Source organism: Globicephala melas, chromosome 1 (assembly GCF_963455315.2).
Source record: "Globicephala melas chromosome 1, mGloMel1.2, whole genome shotgun sequence".
NCBI classification, from domain to species: Eukaryota; Metazoa; Chordata; class Mammalia; order Artiodactyla; family Delphinidae; genus Globicephala; species Globicephala melas.
This window is the reverse complement of record NC_083314.1, coordinates 165,948,785-165,965,253: the sequence shown is the minus strand read 5'-3', so window position 1 is coordinate 165,965,253 and position 16,469 is coordinate 165,948,785. Positions and strand designations below refer to the sequence as shown.

Below are 16,469 nucleotides of genomic sequence, written 5' to 3'. Positions count from 1 at the left end.
AAACACTCTGTAGGTCCCACCCCCAGCACTGTTCTTAGTACCTAATAGGTGCTCGTAACTATTTGCCCCTTGTTGGCTTAGCTGACCCTTGTGAACTGTGCAAGCTTTGAAGTCAGATCTGAGCTCCAAAAGAACCTCAGTGAGCTGTCTCTGAAAAAGGGATAAGAAGACGTATTTCCCTCCAGGTGGTTGTGAGAAATCGGCCAGATCATGGTGGGCATATGAGTTTATATGCACCACTCCCACACCCCTCCCTGCAAGGCTGGAGATCAGAGGTTGCTTGGGCTCTGTCTCCCTCTCAGGTGTAAACCCAGGCAAGAATCTTGAGTTCAGCAGCCCACGGGGAGGGGAGTCTCTGCCCCTTCCCAGCTGGCAGAGTGGCTTCGAAGGTCTCCGTAGCTGAGTCCTGGAGGTTGCAGGCTCTGGATAGGATACCAAGAATAAAGGCTGGGGCTACTCCAAGAGGCTGATCTGGGTGGTGGACAGGACCCTTGCAAGCCAGACTGAGCTGAATTCAAATCTCAGGTTGGCCTCTTGTCAGCTGGTGCTTAACCTTTGGAACCTTAATCTTTCCTTGTGTGCAGAAGAGACCCCCACCCCCACCCCCAAACTGATGAAGATTAGATGCAACCAGTGTGCTAGTGAAACGTAATATGGAAGCTGATATGAAAGGTAACTTTTAGTGAGCGCTTAAATCAAGAGCCAGGCACTGAGCTCTGAGGTGATTATCCTCTCTTTACAACTTGCCTGAAGCCCTCGCAGTTGAGTGGCCACCCAGACGGCTGTCTGACCTCAGTGTTCCTGCTGCCCTGTGTGGTCCCCTCAGTTGGAACTCATTGGTTTTCCCTCTGCCCCATCCTAGCTGTGTTGCCTTGGGTAGGTCACCCGCCCCCTCTGGTTTTCCTTTCTTTATCCACATAGTCAGGGCGGGGATCTTGCCTTTATCAGGTGTGCTGAACCTGCACTGTCCTATATGGTAGCCCTTAGCCACATGTGGCTATTGAAATGTAGATAAATCAGATTTTTTAAAATTAAAAATTCAGTTTTTCAGTTGCACTAGTCATACTTCAAATGCTCAGCCACTGTGGCTAGGGGCTACCATATTTATTGGACAGCGCAGATAAAGAATATTTCATCATAGCACAAAGTTTTATTGGACTCACTGTGCTAAACTCTGGGATAACAACAGAGAACTAGATCCAGTGTGTGCTTTCAAGGTAAGAAACAAGGCAGGATGACAAGGGCTGTGACTGGGGCAGTGGATCCCCTGGGAATGTAGACGGAGAAGGAGCTTCTCATTCCTGGTGAACCTCAGAGGCAAAGCCTTGGGGCTTCTGAGACCCTGAGAAGTTTAGAGAATAGGAAGTTTCTGCAGTTGAGGAAACCTGATTTGTATCCTAACTCTGCTACCTCCTTCCTGGCTGAGTGACCGGAAGTGACTTGACCTCTCTGAACCTTATTCCCCATCTGTAAAATGGGAGCTCTGGTAGTAGAACTCCCTTAAAGTGCACATGAAATAAATGCTTCGCCAATGGTAATCAGTGTTGTTACCCACCATTATTATTATTGCCTTCCTACCCCAGGAAGTAGGGGAGGGCTGATTCGGAGGTGTCATCTCTTGGTGGTGGGCCCCTGCCCCGTCTGCTTCCTCTCAAGTTTTGGGTGTCTAGGTTGGGGAGGCCGTCAGGGTACTGGAGCTCTGGAGTAGAATCTGCTTGATCTTGCCTTCAGGGCTTTGCACTTTCTGTTACATCTGACTGGAATGCTGGTTCCCTAGATCTTTACAGGCCCTTTACAGGCCCATCAACTCATTTAGATATTTGATATTTAGATATCAACTTAAAGGTTGTCTCCTCAGTGGCTTTGCCTGTCTACTAGGACTGAAATATTGCACACACTCCCCCACCCATCCATATAATCTATGATTTGACATCCTATTCATCATTTGTTTGATTGTCTTTCTCCTTTAGATCGTAAATTCTGGGAAAGCTAAGATTTTGTCTTTTCACTCCTGTACTCTTGCTACCTGCCATGTAGTCATCAAAAATATTTGTTGAGTGAACAGATTAATTCTGGTTTCGCCTGGAAAGCACTTAACACAGTGCCTTATAATTGAGAAAGTGATCAATAAGTGGTGTGAAACAATGGCCCTCCCTCCCCGGCAAATTGTGCTGGGCCGCACCCAATTAAATTAGAACTGCTGGGCCTTGGCATTGGTATTTTTTAAAAAGCTTCTCAAAGGGATTCTAAATGTGCAGCTTGGGTTGAGAGGCCCTTGTTTGAAATAATAACAATGAGGTTAAGGATCTCTGACTTGTTAAGCGCTTGCTGTGACAGGTGTACTGAGCTAAGGCCTATACAGGCAGTACCTCATTACGTCCTCATGACTACCCAGTGACAGTAGGTACTATTACCCCGTAATCTGGTGAGGAAACTGAGGCTCACAGAGCTAGCAGATGATAGGTGGTGGAGTTGTCATCTGAGCCCAGGCAGCTTGTGTCAAGAGCCCCTATCTTTTAACAGTATTCTATCATCATCATCATCTTCTTCATCAGGGCTGATAATGTTGGTAGATCCAGACCTATCATTTAGAGACCCACAGGCATCAGTTTCTTCCCTTGACAGCTCCTGGGGCAGATTTTAGAGTGGGAAGGGATTCCCAAAGCTGTTCACTGTCCCTCGCTAGTACCCTGGTGGGCCCTCCCTGTCCCACACCCCCCAACTCCCCCAGTTCCTTCCTGCCTTTCCCCACCACACCTGGCTGTGGTTTTCTATCGTCCTTAGGTCCCCTGAGGGGGAGGCCCAGTTTGTGGAGTCAGCAATCCTTATCTCCCAGACAGAGCTGTTAGGTTTTTTTTCTCTTTGGTGAGGGAGGAGGGAAGGTGAAACGGGAGTGCTTGGGGACTGTGGTGGTTTCTATGCTGGACTTGGACCAGGCTGGCCTGGTAGATCCCAGAAGTATGGGCTGAAAGGGGCCTAAGCAGTCAGCCCAGCTACCTTCTTTGTCCAAGATTAAGGCCCAGAGAGTTTAGGTTACTTTCTCAGAGTCACACAGCAAGTTAGTGGCAGCAGAATTGGTACTCATGCCTGGGACTTTTGTACCCTTGTTCCTTCCTTTGTGGTCTTTCAGAGCCCCAGAGCTCTGCCTCCCTCAGGGGGTTTTTGGCTATGTGAAAAGGAAGGTTCAATTATAATCTTTAGTCCCTGGACACTTGAGGATTAGCAGTAAGTCTAAATTCGAATGAGGAGGGGAGAGTTAGGAGGACACCGTCTCTGTCCAGTGAGGGTATGACTCTGGTTTGGATAAACTGTTTCTAAGGCCAGTGCTGAGAGCCCCCTCCCAGGTAGCAAAACAAATGGATAAATAAAACTGGTGGTTTCCATAGAGGCTCCAATACAGCCACGTCAGAATAGCTGCTGCCATCAGCGTTGTACCGCCCTGCCCTCCACGCCTCTCTGCTTTCTCTGTTTTCTTCATTCACAGACTAGAGTGAATTACCTGGTACCGTTCTCCACAGAATGTGATCTGGTAGTAGGGAGACCTATCTCAGACAATTAGAAGGCAACGTTTTCAGAAGCAAAAGCGTTGGGAATTGGGGGGTCACAGATGAGGATCAGAAGAAAGGTTCTTAGACCCTGGAAGACAGAGCTAGCTCTGCAAAAGGTGTGACCAGTGTGAGCACGGCGGGCCTGAGCCACTAATGGTCTGGGAGGCTACAGGAGGCAGAGGCAGGGTTTTAAGCCAGTAATGAGATTTGCACTTGAGGAAGTTCACTCTGGCTACAGCAAGTTTGCCCTCTTTAGAAACCACCAGTGTCATGTACTCACTAGATCTGCTCCTGGTCCCAGAGGTGGGGTTGGGGGAGAATGTTTTATTTATTCATTCGTTCTGTTAACTTGGTAGAGGATGGATAGGAGAGGGCGGGGCTGTGGAGGCAGGGAGACCATCGGTGAGGCTGTGGGTTTGAGAGGGGCTGAAGCTGCATCGTAGGAGTCTAGGGGACTTGGTAACCTGGCTTCAGGGTACGAACAAGGGGGCTTCTTCTATAGGTTCTCCAGGGCTGCCGAGAAGGTGGCCTCCTGGAAATGTGCAACACGGTGGCTGTATATTTCCCTTGGGGCTCTATAGTGGGCTCCTGTGTCCCTTCCCAGTTCCTGAAGAACTCAGCCTGTGGGGTAAGCTCTCTTGGTCGCTTTACCCTTTCTTCACCCACCAAACTGGTATATATTTCCACCTGACTGCTTCATGCAAGGTGAGCCAGAAAGGTGATTTTAAAAGCTCAGTGTGGGGGACTTCTCTGGTGGTCCAGTGGTGAAGACTCTGCGCCCCCAATGCAGGGGGCCCGGGTTCGATCCCTGGTTGAGGAGCTAAGATCCTGGATTTCGCATGGTGCAGCCTAAAAAAAAAAAAACTTAGTGTGACCCCTCGGATAGGAGGAGAAAACTGGAGAGAGAACTATCTTCTTAGTCCTCGCTTTTACCTCCATCTAACCATGATGTGCTTCCTTCGAGGAGCAGAGGGAGAGCCGGGTTCGGCGAGGCCCTCGAGGGCCCAGCGCCTTCATTCCAGTGGAGGAGGTAAGCTTGGAAGGGGTTAGGAATTGTTGTGGGTCCCTGGGAAGAAAGGACATGGGGCATTGAGTGTGTGTGGGGCTTTGCTGGTCTCTTGAAATTGCAGGTTTGAAACTACCCCTTCAGGTTCTTGACCCATTTAATCCACAAAACAGCTCTTTGAGGCAAGCATGTCAACCCCATCTTGCTGGGAAGAAACATGCTCAAAGAGATAAAGTGACAATAACACAGCCAGGTAATGAGCAAACTTGTGATTCCCAGAACAGGACTTGCATTTCCTTAAGAAGATAGAACTACGCATGTTTATCTTCTCATCCTTGACTGTGCGTGTATTAAAGTTTTTTTCGACTTCAAAAGTAATATGTGTTCATTATTTTTAAATTTCCAACGTTTCAGAAAGCTTTAGTCTCTTACAATCCCACTCCCACAGAGATAATCGCTGTTAACCATTTGCCACTGTTTTCCAGACTTTTTTTCATACGGAGCCAAGGTCATAGTTTATAACATGGTTCTGTTGTTGTTGTTTATTTGGGTTTCTGGTGTGGTTTTTTTTGGTTGTTGTGTTTTATTTTTTCACTTAATGCAACAGAGACACCTTTCATCTACTGAGTCAGGTCATCCATTCATTTATTTAACAGATATCTATTGAATGATTAATGTGTGTCAGGCACTGTTCTAGGTGCTGGGGATACAGCAGAGAACAAGACAGACAAAAATCCTTGCCATCGTGGAACTGACACTCCAGTGTGTGCCTGGTGGTGGGGGAAACTTCAAAACCCATGAACAGGCAAATTAAAAAATAATAGTTTCCTTCTTTTTCTTTGGCCTTCAGTGAACAAAGACAAATGTTTCCTTGTTCTCCTTGTTCTCCTAATGTGTAGGCCAAGCAGTTAATGAGCTGTTAACAAACGCCTAAACCCTTCAGTTCCTTCCACCCTTTGTAAGTGGAAAACACACAACCACCCGCTGATTATTTACGTAGCCCAGAATTTTAAGCTCAAATATTGTTCTTATCTTTTATTTTTTCATTTATAAATAACCACTCCTCTTCTGTAGTAAAGGAAAGAAATAGGCTTTGGGCTTAATCAGGAATTGAATCCTGGTTCTGTCATTTACCAGGTCTGTAACCTTGAGCACAGAATGAAATCTCTCTGGGTCTTGATTCCCTCATGTGTCAGTGGGGGAAAATAATAGTATTCACCTCACAGGGTAACTGGGAAGAATCAGTGAGATAATGCAGGCGGGGAATGCTCCTAACTCAGACCTGGCACGGAGAGATCACTCAGGAAATGTGAACTATTTTGTACCCACCTCCAATGACTGCATGGATTTGCACTATTAGAATAGAAGCTCTGTGGGGAATTCCCTGGCAGTCCAGTGGTTAGGATCCTGCGCTTTCATTGCTGAGGGCCTGGGTTCAATCCCTGGTTGGGGAACTAAGAGCCCGCAAGCCACCCGGCACAGCCAAAAAAAGAATAGAAGCTCTACGAAAGCAGGAGAAGCCGTACTTTAATCTCTGTGCCTCCTATCTAAAATTGGAGAAAACAGGTCTCTAATTTCATAGTTGTGAGCAGTAAATGAGTTAATATATGTAAAGTGTTTGAACAGTGCTTGGCACTTAGCGAGCATTATATAAGTATCAACCAGTATTATATAAAGTGTCTAATAAGTATTTGTTTAATCATTTAATGCAATATCTTTTCCTCCCCTGTTCTCCTTTTTTTGGACATGGCGGTTGTCTTCAGTTCCTTGCTATTAAAATCCCAATGGATGCAATGAACCTGTTGGTCTCTTTGGTGGGGAGGGCAGGAGGGGAAGCCATCCCTTCCTCACCTCTGCTTGGCAGGTCCTTCGGGAGGGAGCCGAGAGCCTCGAGCAACACCTGGGGCTGGAGGCGCTGATGTCCTCCGGGAGGGTGGACAACCTGGCAGTGGTGATGGGCCTGCACCCCGACTACTTTACCAGCTTTTGGCGCCTGCACTACCTGCTGCTGCACACGGATGGGCCCTTGGCCAATTCCTGGCGCCACTACATCGCCATCATGGTGAGCCTGTCTGAGCCTGACTTTTGTAGGGGTGGACACATTGGGGGATTCGGTGCTCAGATCTCTCTGCTGGGGGCTTGATTCCACAAACAAGGAGGAGAGGCAGCATAAAGCAAAGCCCTGGCTTTATCTGACCATCCATCGAATTTTAGATTTTGAAGAGAGGCCTATTTAATGCCTGCTTTGCAGATGGGGAAACTGAGGCACATAGGAGTCAGGTGACCTGCCCAAGGGAGGACAACAAGCCAGGGGCAAAGCTGGGGTTAGAACCTAAGTTTCCTGCCTCTCAGGCGACAGTGAGGCTCGTGATGTTCCCTCCATGGGGTACCCACCGAGCAGGGCACAGAAAGAAGCGGGTGACCTGGGCTCTGTCCACCACCTCCAGGCCGCCGCCCGCCACCAGTGCTCCTACCTGGTGGGCTCCCACATGGCTGAGTTTCTGCAGACTGGCGGTGACCCTGAGTGGCTGCTTGGCCTCCACCGTGCCCCCGAGAAGCTGCGCAAGCTCAGCGAGATCAACAAGCTGCTGGCTCATCGGCCGTGGCTCATCACCAAGGAGCACATCCAGGTGCGGTGGGCAGAGAGGCGGGTCCCCGAGGGAGCACGGGGGCCGGGCTGGGGCATGGCAGGCAGCCCAGGGCAGGCACTGAGCAGGTCTGGCCTTTCCTTTTCTCTCCAGGCCTTGCTGAAGACAGGCGAGCACAGCTGGTCCCTGGCCGAGCTCATCCAGGCCCTGGTCCTCCTCACCCACTGCCACTCGCTAGCCTCCTTCGTGTTCGGCTGTGGCATCCTCCCTGAGGGGGACCCCGAGGGAAGCCCCGCCCCCCAGGCCCCTTCACCCCCCAGTGAGCAGAGCACACCCCCCAGCAGGGACCCACTGAACCACTCTGGGGTAAGTCACGGGCTTCAGTCTTGGTGGGAGAGGAAGCTGGCATGGCCCCTGGTCCTTGGGTAGAAGACAGCGCCTCCCTATCTGAAGCTGCTTCCCTATCGCACGCTGAGAGGCCTTAGAAAAGTTATTTGATTTTGAAACCCAGTTTCCTCATCTGGGAAATGAGGATAAAGACTCGCACTTCATAAAGGGTTGTGAGGATGAGATGAAATAACCATGTGACTGGCCTCAGCATGGAGCCCCGTGGGCTTAAAGTCACTGACTTTTAGAACTTTAAAAATACGAAGTTTGCCTCTCATTCTATAAAGTGGCTTATTTGTTTGTATTTTAAAAATACAGATACTTTAAAAAGCCCTTTCTGTGAGGGACGTTGATGCTCAGAGAAGCCGTGTCTATTCTCTAGCTCTTAAACATCACTTTGGGAAGCACAGGCCATGTGAGCTGTCCAGTGCAGTGGCTGTCACAGAGGAGGCACGGGGCCTTTACGGTCGTTCAGGAAGGCCCGGCATGTGGGAAAGACGTGTGGGGTTTCTGGGGCCCAGGGAGGAAGAGTAGATGGCCACCACCAGGTCTCTCCTGCAGGGCTTTGAGGCTGCCCGCGACGTGGAAGCTTTGATGGAGCGCATGAGGCAGCTGCAGGAGAGCCTGCTGCGGGATGAGGGGGCCTCCCAGGAGGAGATGGAGAGCCGCTTTGAGCTGGAGAAGTCAGAGAGCCTGCTGGTGACCCCCTCAGGTACAGGGTCACAGGTGTCCAGGTTCAGGGGCCGCCCCCTCCTTACATCATCTCTGCTGGGAAGCAGGTACCTCCATGCGCTGCACCTCTGCAGCCACGTCCCAGCCACCACAGGCCTGATTTACCTCCTCCCCCAGGCCTGGCTCCTGCCGAAGTCCTGGTCCCACTCGATGTGGTGAGGGGCTTTCTCTGGCCCCCTACTCTGCATTTCCCAGCCCCCTAATGGTGATTAACCAGGAGTGGAGGCCACTGTGCTCCATGCCTTGGCCTCACCATGACCTCTTTCTGACGTCCTCAGCGGACATCCTGGAGCCCTCTCCAAACTCAGACATGCTGTGCTTTGTGGAAGACCCCACTTTCGGATACGAGGACTTCACCCGGCGGGGGACTCAGGCGCCCCCCACCTTCCGCGCCCAGGTAGGCTCTCCCCACTGGTCTTACTATTGCTTTGCAAACAAGCAGGGGTGGGTGGTTTGTGTAGTTAGAGATTTGGGTACCTTCTCTCCCTCAGGATCGCACGAGGGAAGTGGGAGACCCTGGATGTGAAGGGACCCACCTGTGCCCTAAGCTCAGGGGGTCCTGATCACAAGGAGGAAGTCACCACCAAGCTGCATCCTCCTCAGCTTCTCGGGTCCAGACCAAGCAGCGGGTTAGATCTGTGGGGTGGAGAGACACATTATGGAGAGCCAAGGTGTGCTCCAGAGGATGGCGTCTCTCCGGCTAGCCTTGGGCCCCAAACATTCTCAGCACTGACCCCTTCCCACGTTCCTCAGGATTATACCTGGGAGGACCATGGCTATTCACTGATCCAGCGGCTCTACCCCGAGGGTGGGCAGCTGCTGGATGAGAAGTTCCAGGCAGCCTATAGCCTCACCTACAACACCATTGCCATGCACAGCGGAGTAGATACCTCCATGCTCCGCAGGGCCATCTGGAATTACATCCACTGCGTCTTTGGCATCAGGTGAGTGCAAGACCAGGGCATGAGTGTACTGCAAGCCCTCAATCTGAGCTCACAATTGCTTCCTTTTTCTGTTTGTTTTTCTTTCCCTTTCTTCCTGCCTATATTGTTTTTCAAAGCAAATGTATTTCTTTGCTGATTATAAAAGATAATAGCCATGCTCACCTTTTGAAACTCTTTAATCCGACCCCCAGAGATAACTAGGGAGATTTTATATATGTGTGTGTGTGTATGTGTATGTGTGTGTATATATATATAGAGAGAGAGAGAGAGAGAGAGAGTTATATTTGTATTTTCATTCCAAGTAGCATTTCTTCTCATAATAAATAAAACAACAGAAATGCCAACAGTAGGGGATTTTAAATAATGACCTATCCATTCAGTGAAATATTATGCAGCTATTAAAAATTATAATAATGGCTTATTTATATTGCCATGGGAAAATGGTCAAAATGTATTGAAAGAAAAGAAAGCTGGCTAGCAACCAGAATCTTCTTTTTGTTCCTTTTTTTTTTTCTTTAAACTAAAAGCGTGTACATGCATGGAAAATGTGTGGAAGGCTGTACCGTAAAATGTTATTTGATAATGGCTGTCTCTGTATAGTATATGATGAATTACATTTTCATTCTGTTACCTAAGTATTTTCTGATCTTTTTTTAGTAAGTTTTTTTTTTAATTGATGGAATCATACTTGATATATTCTGCAACTTGCTTTTTTTACCTAATAATCTATTGTGAACCACCTTCCTTGTTGGTGTGAATAGATCTTGCATGCTTTTTAGCCACTGTATAGTGTTGTTGTGGATGAAGTGTAACTATCCAACCATTTCCCTATTGTTGGATATTTAGGTGGTTTGCAGTTTTTCACTATTACAAATACCATGTGCAATGACTAGTTTTATACCTAAGTCCTTTTTTTAAAAAAAATTAATTAATTTATTTATTTTGGCTGCGTTGGGTCTTCGTTGCTGCACGTCGGCTTTCTCTAGTTGCAGCGAGTGGGAGCCATTCTTTGTTGCGATGTGCTGGCTTCTCACTGTGGTGGCTTCTCTTGTTGCGGAACACGGGCTCAGTAATTGCGGCATGTGGGCTAAGTAGTTGGGGCTCGCGGGCTCTAGAGCTCAAGCTCAGTAGTTGTGACGCACGGGCTTAGTTGCTCCGTGGCATGTGGGATCTTCCTGGACCAGGGCTCGAACCCATGTCCCCTGCATTGGCAGGCGGATTCTTAACCACTGTGCCACCAGGGAAGCCCTATACCTAAGTCCTTGTAGGTAAACCCTAGATGTGAAATTACTTGTCAAAAATATACACAGGGGCTTCCCTGGTGGCGCAGTGGTTGACAGTCCGCCTGCCGATGCAGGGGACACGGGTTCGTGCCCCGGTCCGGGAAGATCCCACATGCCGTGGAGCGGCTGGGCCTGTGAGCCATGGCCGCTGAGCCTGCGCGTCCGGAGCCTGTGCTCCGCAACGGGAGAGGCCACAACAGTGAGAGGCCCGCGTACTGCAAAAAATATATATATATATATACACAGAACAATTTTTTTATTTTTACAAACCTCACTCTGATAATGTTGTGGTAAATTTAAAGAATTAAAGAAAGAAACAATTTCCCAAAATTCTACTGCTCCACAACCACATCCACATTCTGAGGTGTTTTCCTCCATTGCTTTTTTTCTTTCTTATGTAGTTGCTTTTGTATAGTTGAAATTATAATTGTTATTTCGTTTTTTAAAAGATATGCTTGATGTCTGTAAAGAGCCAGATTTTTAGTAAATTTAGGAAACAGATAACAAAAAGAAGAAACTAAAAATCATCCATAATCCCACCTGCTCTTATTATTGTCAAATATTTCTTTCCTGTCTTTTTTCCATGCACAAATGACCAAAACACATATAATTTTACAAAAATAAAGACTTTCTTGTCTACTGTATTTATTTTACTCAGTTTAATCAAGTGAGAGCATATTTTAGAGAACACGTGATTTTTTTTTCTTGCTTTTCTAGTTTAGCTATTATTCCAAGCATCAAAAAAAAAAATCCCCAAAGTTTTAAAAAGGTACATGTTCCTTGTAGAAAAATGTGCATTTCTGTGCATTACTAGCTGTAAATCATATTTCACTGAGTGGGTTGAGCTGTGCTTAATTGGCCAGCCTCCTTCTGGCCAACCTCCTTGGCAGGTTTCTAAGTCAGCGAAGGCCAAGGATGGACGGGCATCTTAGGGTGTGTGCGGCACAGGCTAGTTCCTGCCCAGCTGCCAGGTCCAGGCTCCTCCACTCTCCAACATGGCCCTCACTCCTAAACCTTTGTCTACCAAATCTGTCCTCTAGTCTAAAACTGGTCTTCTGGGACTTCCCTGGCGGTCCAGTAGTTAAAACTGTGCTTCTACCGCGGGGGGCACGGGTTCGATCCCTGGTCGGGGAACTAAGGGCCCACGTGCCGCGTGGCGTGGCCAAAAAAAAAAAATTTTTTTTTTAATTTAAAAAAAAGTAAAGAAAAATTAAACCAGTCTTCCTCATCCACATTGATCTGTGATGACTCACTGGCTCACTGGACTAGGGAGTGACAAAGTGGCTTCTAGACTTGTCACCAACTTGCTCTTTGACTTTGAACAAGCTAATTGCCTTCCCCAGGCCTTAGTTTGCCCATCTGTAAAATGACTACCGGCTCCTTTTTCTCTTTCCCTCTTCCTTCTCCAGGGTAAATATTTGCATTGATCTCCTGCCCCATCTTCCATGCATGGCCTCAGCTGTAAAGTAGTGACTATGACCTTGGAGTCAGGCAGAGCTGAGTTTGAATCCCATTCCCAGATGTGTGACCTAGGTGACTTCACTTCTCTGAACCTCAGTTTCATCTGTAAAATTGAGGCTGATGAAATACAATAAATTGTATACAATAGTTTTGTATACAGTAGTGTACAGTAGTTTTGAGGATGCCATGAATACATGTTCACATGGTCAGTACAGCATGCTCACCCTCTGTGCATTCCCCTACGAGTCCAGTGGGCTGTGATAATATGACATCAGCTGTTTTTCTAAGAGGAATGAAGTTTCTAGTTGCTTCCTACCTTCTGCCTTTTCTCGCCACTCTCTGTTCCTCCTTCTGCAGGGTGGGACTGGGGAGAGGAGATACTTGTGGGAGCAGAGGGTAAGTGATGCTACTGGGGCCTTTCCATCCAGATATGATGACTATGACTACGGAGAGGTGAACCAGCTCCTGGAGCGGAACCTCAAGGTCTATATCAAGACAGTGGCCTGCTATCCAGAGAAGACCACCCGAAGAATGTACAACCACTTCTGGAGGCACTTCCGCCACTCAGAGAAGGTGAGGCTCTCAGGGTAGGAGCAGGACGGAAGCAGACAGCCTGGCCCATGGAGGAGGCAAGGGGTCGGGACCCAGTGAGGTGCCCCAGACTAAGTCTGTTCTGCCAGATGGGGCACCTGGGTGTATTGTCCTGGGTTCATGTCCTACTCCACTGTGTGGTTTCAGACTCCATTTACTCACCTGTAAAGTAGGAGTGTGCTTCCCAGGGTCCTCAGTGGCAGCCAGAAGGACCTGGGTTCAAATCATAACCCTGTTACCTGGTAGTCATGTGACCTTGGGCAGGTCATTTTGCCTCTCTGAGCTTGTTTTCTTTACAATAGGAATAAAAACTGCCTGCCTTTCAAGGTTGCTGGGAGGATGAAATAAGAAAATGAATGTAAACCTCTGATCCCAAATAGATGTCAGGGGTAGCTATTGTTTTTAGTTTCGGGGGATGAGGAGATTAGCCGTGATAGGGATAAATGTGCTTGAAATTCTAACACAGTCCTTGCACCAAGTTGCTTAGAGCCTTAGGAAAGGTCAAGGCATCTCTGTAGGAAAGGGGAGGATGAGGGACTTCCGTGACAGTCAGTTGGTTAAGACTCTGTGCTCCCAAGGCAGGGGGCACAGGTTCAATCCCTGGTCAGGGAACTAAGATCCTGCATGCCACACAGCATGGCCAAAAAAAAAAAAAAAAAAAGAATGGGGAAGGATGAGTGGTCAGGGATAGTGGCAGTCTGGGAGGGAAGGGGCTGGCGAGGAGTGACATCAGTTGCCAACAAGCCCTTGTTCTGCGCCCCAGGTCCACGTGAACTTGCTGCTTCTGGAGGCCCGCATGCAAGCCGCCCTGCTCTATGCCCTCCGTGCCATCACCCGCTACATGACCTGACTCGTGTGCAGGACCTGGGCCTGGAGCAGCTGACCCTGGAGGCATCCTTCTCCCTGCAAGGACTTCTCTGTCTGGAGACAGACCCTAAGCCTGCCTGTCCCACGCCCACCCACCCTATTCTGGTGGTGGGCCTGTGTGTGATGTGCAGCCCCTGAGCCACACCCTCCTTCTCACTGGAATGGACAGGATCATTGCACTGACTCTGGGATCTCAGCTCTGCCCCTGGGAGCTGGAAGAGGACTAGCAAATCTCCAGGCGCCAAGGCCCTTCTTCCTGCCCCTACCCCCAGAGGCCAAGGGCACAGGAAGGAAAATGGGCTGAGCTCAGACTTGTGTGCCAGCAGGCAGGGGCCCGGGCAGCACAAGTACTTTGACCTTCCTGGCCTGGGAAGTCCCTGGCTGGCCCCCAAGGGAGAGGGGCAAACACCTCCAGGGACTGACACTCCAAGCGGCTTTGCCTTTCCTCCTGCTTCCTCATTCTCAGACTTCATTACCTCCCACCTGCCATTCATCCATCAATGTGAAAGTCAGGGTCACAGCTGGTTTGTGCGTCTGGCTCCCCAAAAGCCTGTTGTGTTAGGCAGCCTGCAGGCCTCTCGTCCCCTGGTTGCCCCAGTCCTAGTTCAGTTCCTTTGACCTCCTTTGTTTGCCCTTTTACCCTTTTCTCCCACACCTGGTGGTATGAGGCCCCAGGAGAGAGACCAAGCACATCAAACAAGCAGATTATCTCTAGAGAGTCTGGACTCTCTGTTGGTCACTTTGCCTTTAGAAGAGGGAGTATTATATTATACATTCTCTGTATTTCGGTTTTTTATGGGTGAGGTTCTTCAGGGCCTCAACCCTAGAGCCATAGTCAGTGTCTGAGAGAAGGACAGGGAAAAATCTGTCCTCCCCAGAGCTGCACCTGCCCTGCAGAAGCTGGCATCCCACTTTGCTATCTCCCATGGCTCTGCCACAAACATTGCCAAAAAAGCAAGCCTTTCTAGGTGGTTTAGGTGGTACATGGCTCAGGGGGAGAGGCAGGAGACCCCAGGGTTCTTGTGTGGCCCCTGGCACTGGCCAGGTGACCTCCATTTCCACAGTTGCAGACTGAGGGGTAGTTTCTGAGATATTTGAGCCTTCACTCAGATTCTGAGGCCAGCAGCCAACTGCAATCCTTGCAGGGTCTTGAGGGCTTCTGGGGAGCCCCCCTCTCTTGTAGTCAGTCTCTCGGGGCTACCTACCAAGGACCTCCCCACCCCCATCCCAATTTCTGTCCCTTCTCCTCGGTTTTAGGTGGATTGCTTGAAGGCAGAAGCAGCCGAGGACTGATCCCAGGCACTTTCTGTAGCAAACGAGCTGTGAATTACGACTTCCCTTGCCCTTCTTCCGGCAGTATGTGCCTCCCCTCTGACCAGTTGGGAGGTGACTGAAGAAAGGCAAGGGCCAAGCTGCTGCTGCTTCTGACCCTCCCCTCTGGGGTGGGGCAGGAGAGGAGCCTGGTCATTGTGCCACATTTCATACCCGTGCAGGCATGGGCAAGCAGCTGGCACCCCCTTCAGGCCTCAAAGCCCTCCCTGCAATGAAGCTGGGCAGGAGAGAAGAGGCCCCAGCATTGGGGTTTGGATTCCAGAGGGGACAAGATGACTGTACGTGTCCCCGGGTGGGTGGGGAGGAGTATTCAGTGTTCAAGTGCAGAAATCTTTGCCTTTGCTACCAGTTCTGTATGATGAGAAATAAAAGTTCACTGAGGTTTTGTTTTGTATTTCTTGTTAATGGGCTGTTTTTCCCATTTCCTAAGGGTCATAGTTCACCTCTTGGCATAAGCAGGGAGCTGTGATTGCATCATGGACCTGACCTGCCAGCCCTTACCCTGCTAAGCACTTGTGCCCACGACCGTAGGGTTGGGAGTGGTTGGCACTAAAGGTCTACTTTTGTCCCTTGGGTGTCCAGCCCTGCCACTCATCTGTGGCTGGCCTGGCATTGTGGAATAATAATGGCCATCTTATTTTTCTCATTATGCCTGGCCCCGGGCTGGGTACTTGGAGTCATTTCTCTGAATCCGCAGCAAAATCCTGTAAGGGAATTGAGACTCAGAGGCCAAGTGACATTGCTGAGGCCACATCAGTGGTCCATGGTGGAACCAGGATTACAACTGGGGTCAACTTGATCCTGAGGCCTTGGCCTGTGGCAGAGGGAGGATGTTTGAGAATTTCTGGGGGACCATTTGTTTCTCCTGCCTCATCACATTACTCTTACTTGCTTCTCATCCTTCCCTCCCCAGCACCAAGGAGACAGATCCAGGCATAAGGAGTTAGATGTGACTCCAAGTTGGTTCCAGTACCATTTAGTAGCTGTGTGACCTTGGTCAAGCTTCTTAGCTTCTCTGGGCACTAGGAACTCTAGCAAGCTTATCAGAAAAACCACATCATGACTAAGAGCTAAGACCTCTCCTGCTGGCTTCCCACTTCCTCTAAGTACTGCCGTCATAAAATGAAAACTGGGTCTCCTCCAGGAAGCCTCCCCTGATTGACTCTCCTGTACCCTTCCCCTTAGATTCTGGTCCTGACTTAGTCATTTATTATCCCTGGGAGGGGGAGGGTTGATTAATTTCACTGTGTCTCAAGTTTGCCAAAAATAAAAACGAGGGCAAAACATTTTCTTTTCCAGGTAGCATCATTGAGTGACTGTTGCCAGATGTTTTCAAAAGTAATCTCTCCATCTTCACAGCAACCCTGTGAGAAAAGCGTGTTGGTCCCATTTTACAGATGTGGAAAAGGAACCTCAAGTGAGAGTCTAGGGAACACTAACATAACAGACAGACCCAGGTTCAAATTCCAACTTTGACATTTAATGTTTGACCGTAAGCAAGTTACTTCAATTCTCCTTCCTCAATTTCCTTATCTATGCAACAGAATTAATACTTAGGGTCACAGGAGAGTTGTGTGGATTAAATAATGCATGAAAAGCACCTCGCACAGTTCAGGTACCTTGAACTAGTGAGCCATTCGGTATTCAGACATCTGCCCAACATCATGAAAGTGAGATAGAATTTGAATCCTTGTTAGTCTGACTCCAGAGCATTACTCTTTTTTTTTTTT

General features: G+C 48.8%; 1 protein-coding gene across 3 annotated transcripts in view; it reads left to right on the top strand.

Moving 5' to 3' along the window:
- Positions 1-15,133, top strand: part of SESN2 (sestrin 2) — a 30,486-nt gene extending 15,353 nt beyond the window's left edge. The window contains exons 4-12 of one of the 3 annotated variants that reach the window (XM_060309091.1): positions 4,519-4,578; positions 6,419-6,616; positions 7,002-7,184; positions 7,296-7,508; positions 8,091-8,241; positions 8,540-8,658; positions 9,015-9,205; positions 12,378-12,522; positions 13,304-15,133. In XM_060309091.1, coding sequence (XP_060165074.1) covers positions 4,519-4,578; positions 6,419-6,616; positions 7,002-7,184; positions 7,296-7,508; positions 8,091-8,241; positions 8,540-8,658; positions 9,015-9,205; positions 12,378-12,522; positions 13,304-13,390 — 1,347 coding nt within the window. In that variant the 3' untranslated portion in view covers positions 13,391-15,133. Of the gene's footprint in view, positions 1-4,512; positions 4,579-6,418; positions 6,617-7,001; positions 7,185-7,295; positions 7,509-8,090; positions 8,242-8,539; positions 8,659-9,014; positions 9,206-12,377; positions 12,523-13,303 lie in introns of all 3 variants that reach the window. The other 2 variants (XM_060309086.1, XM_030872497.2) reach the window with 2 other exon arrangements.
- Positions 15,134-16,469: the final 1,336 nt, after the last annotated feature.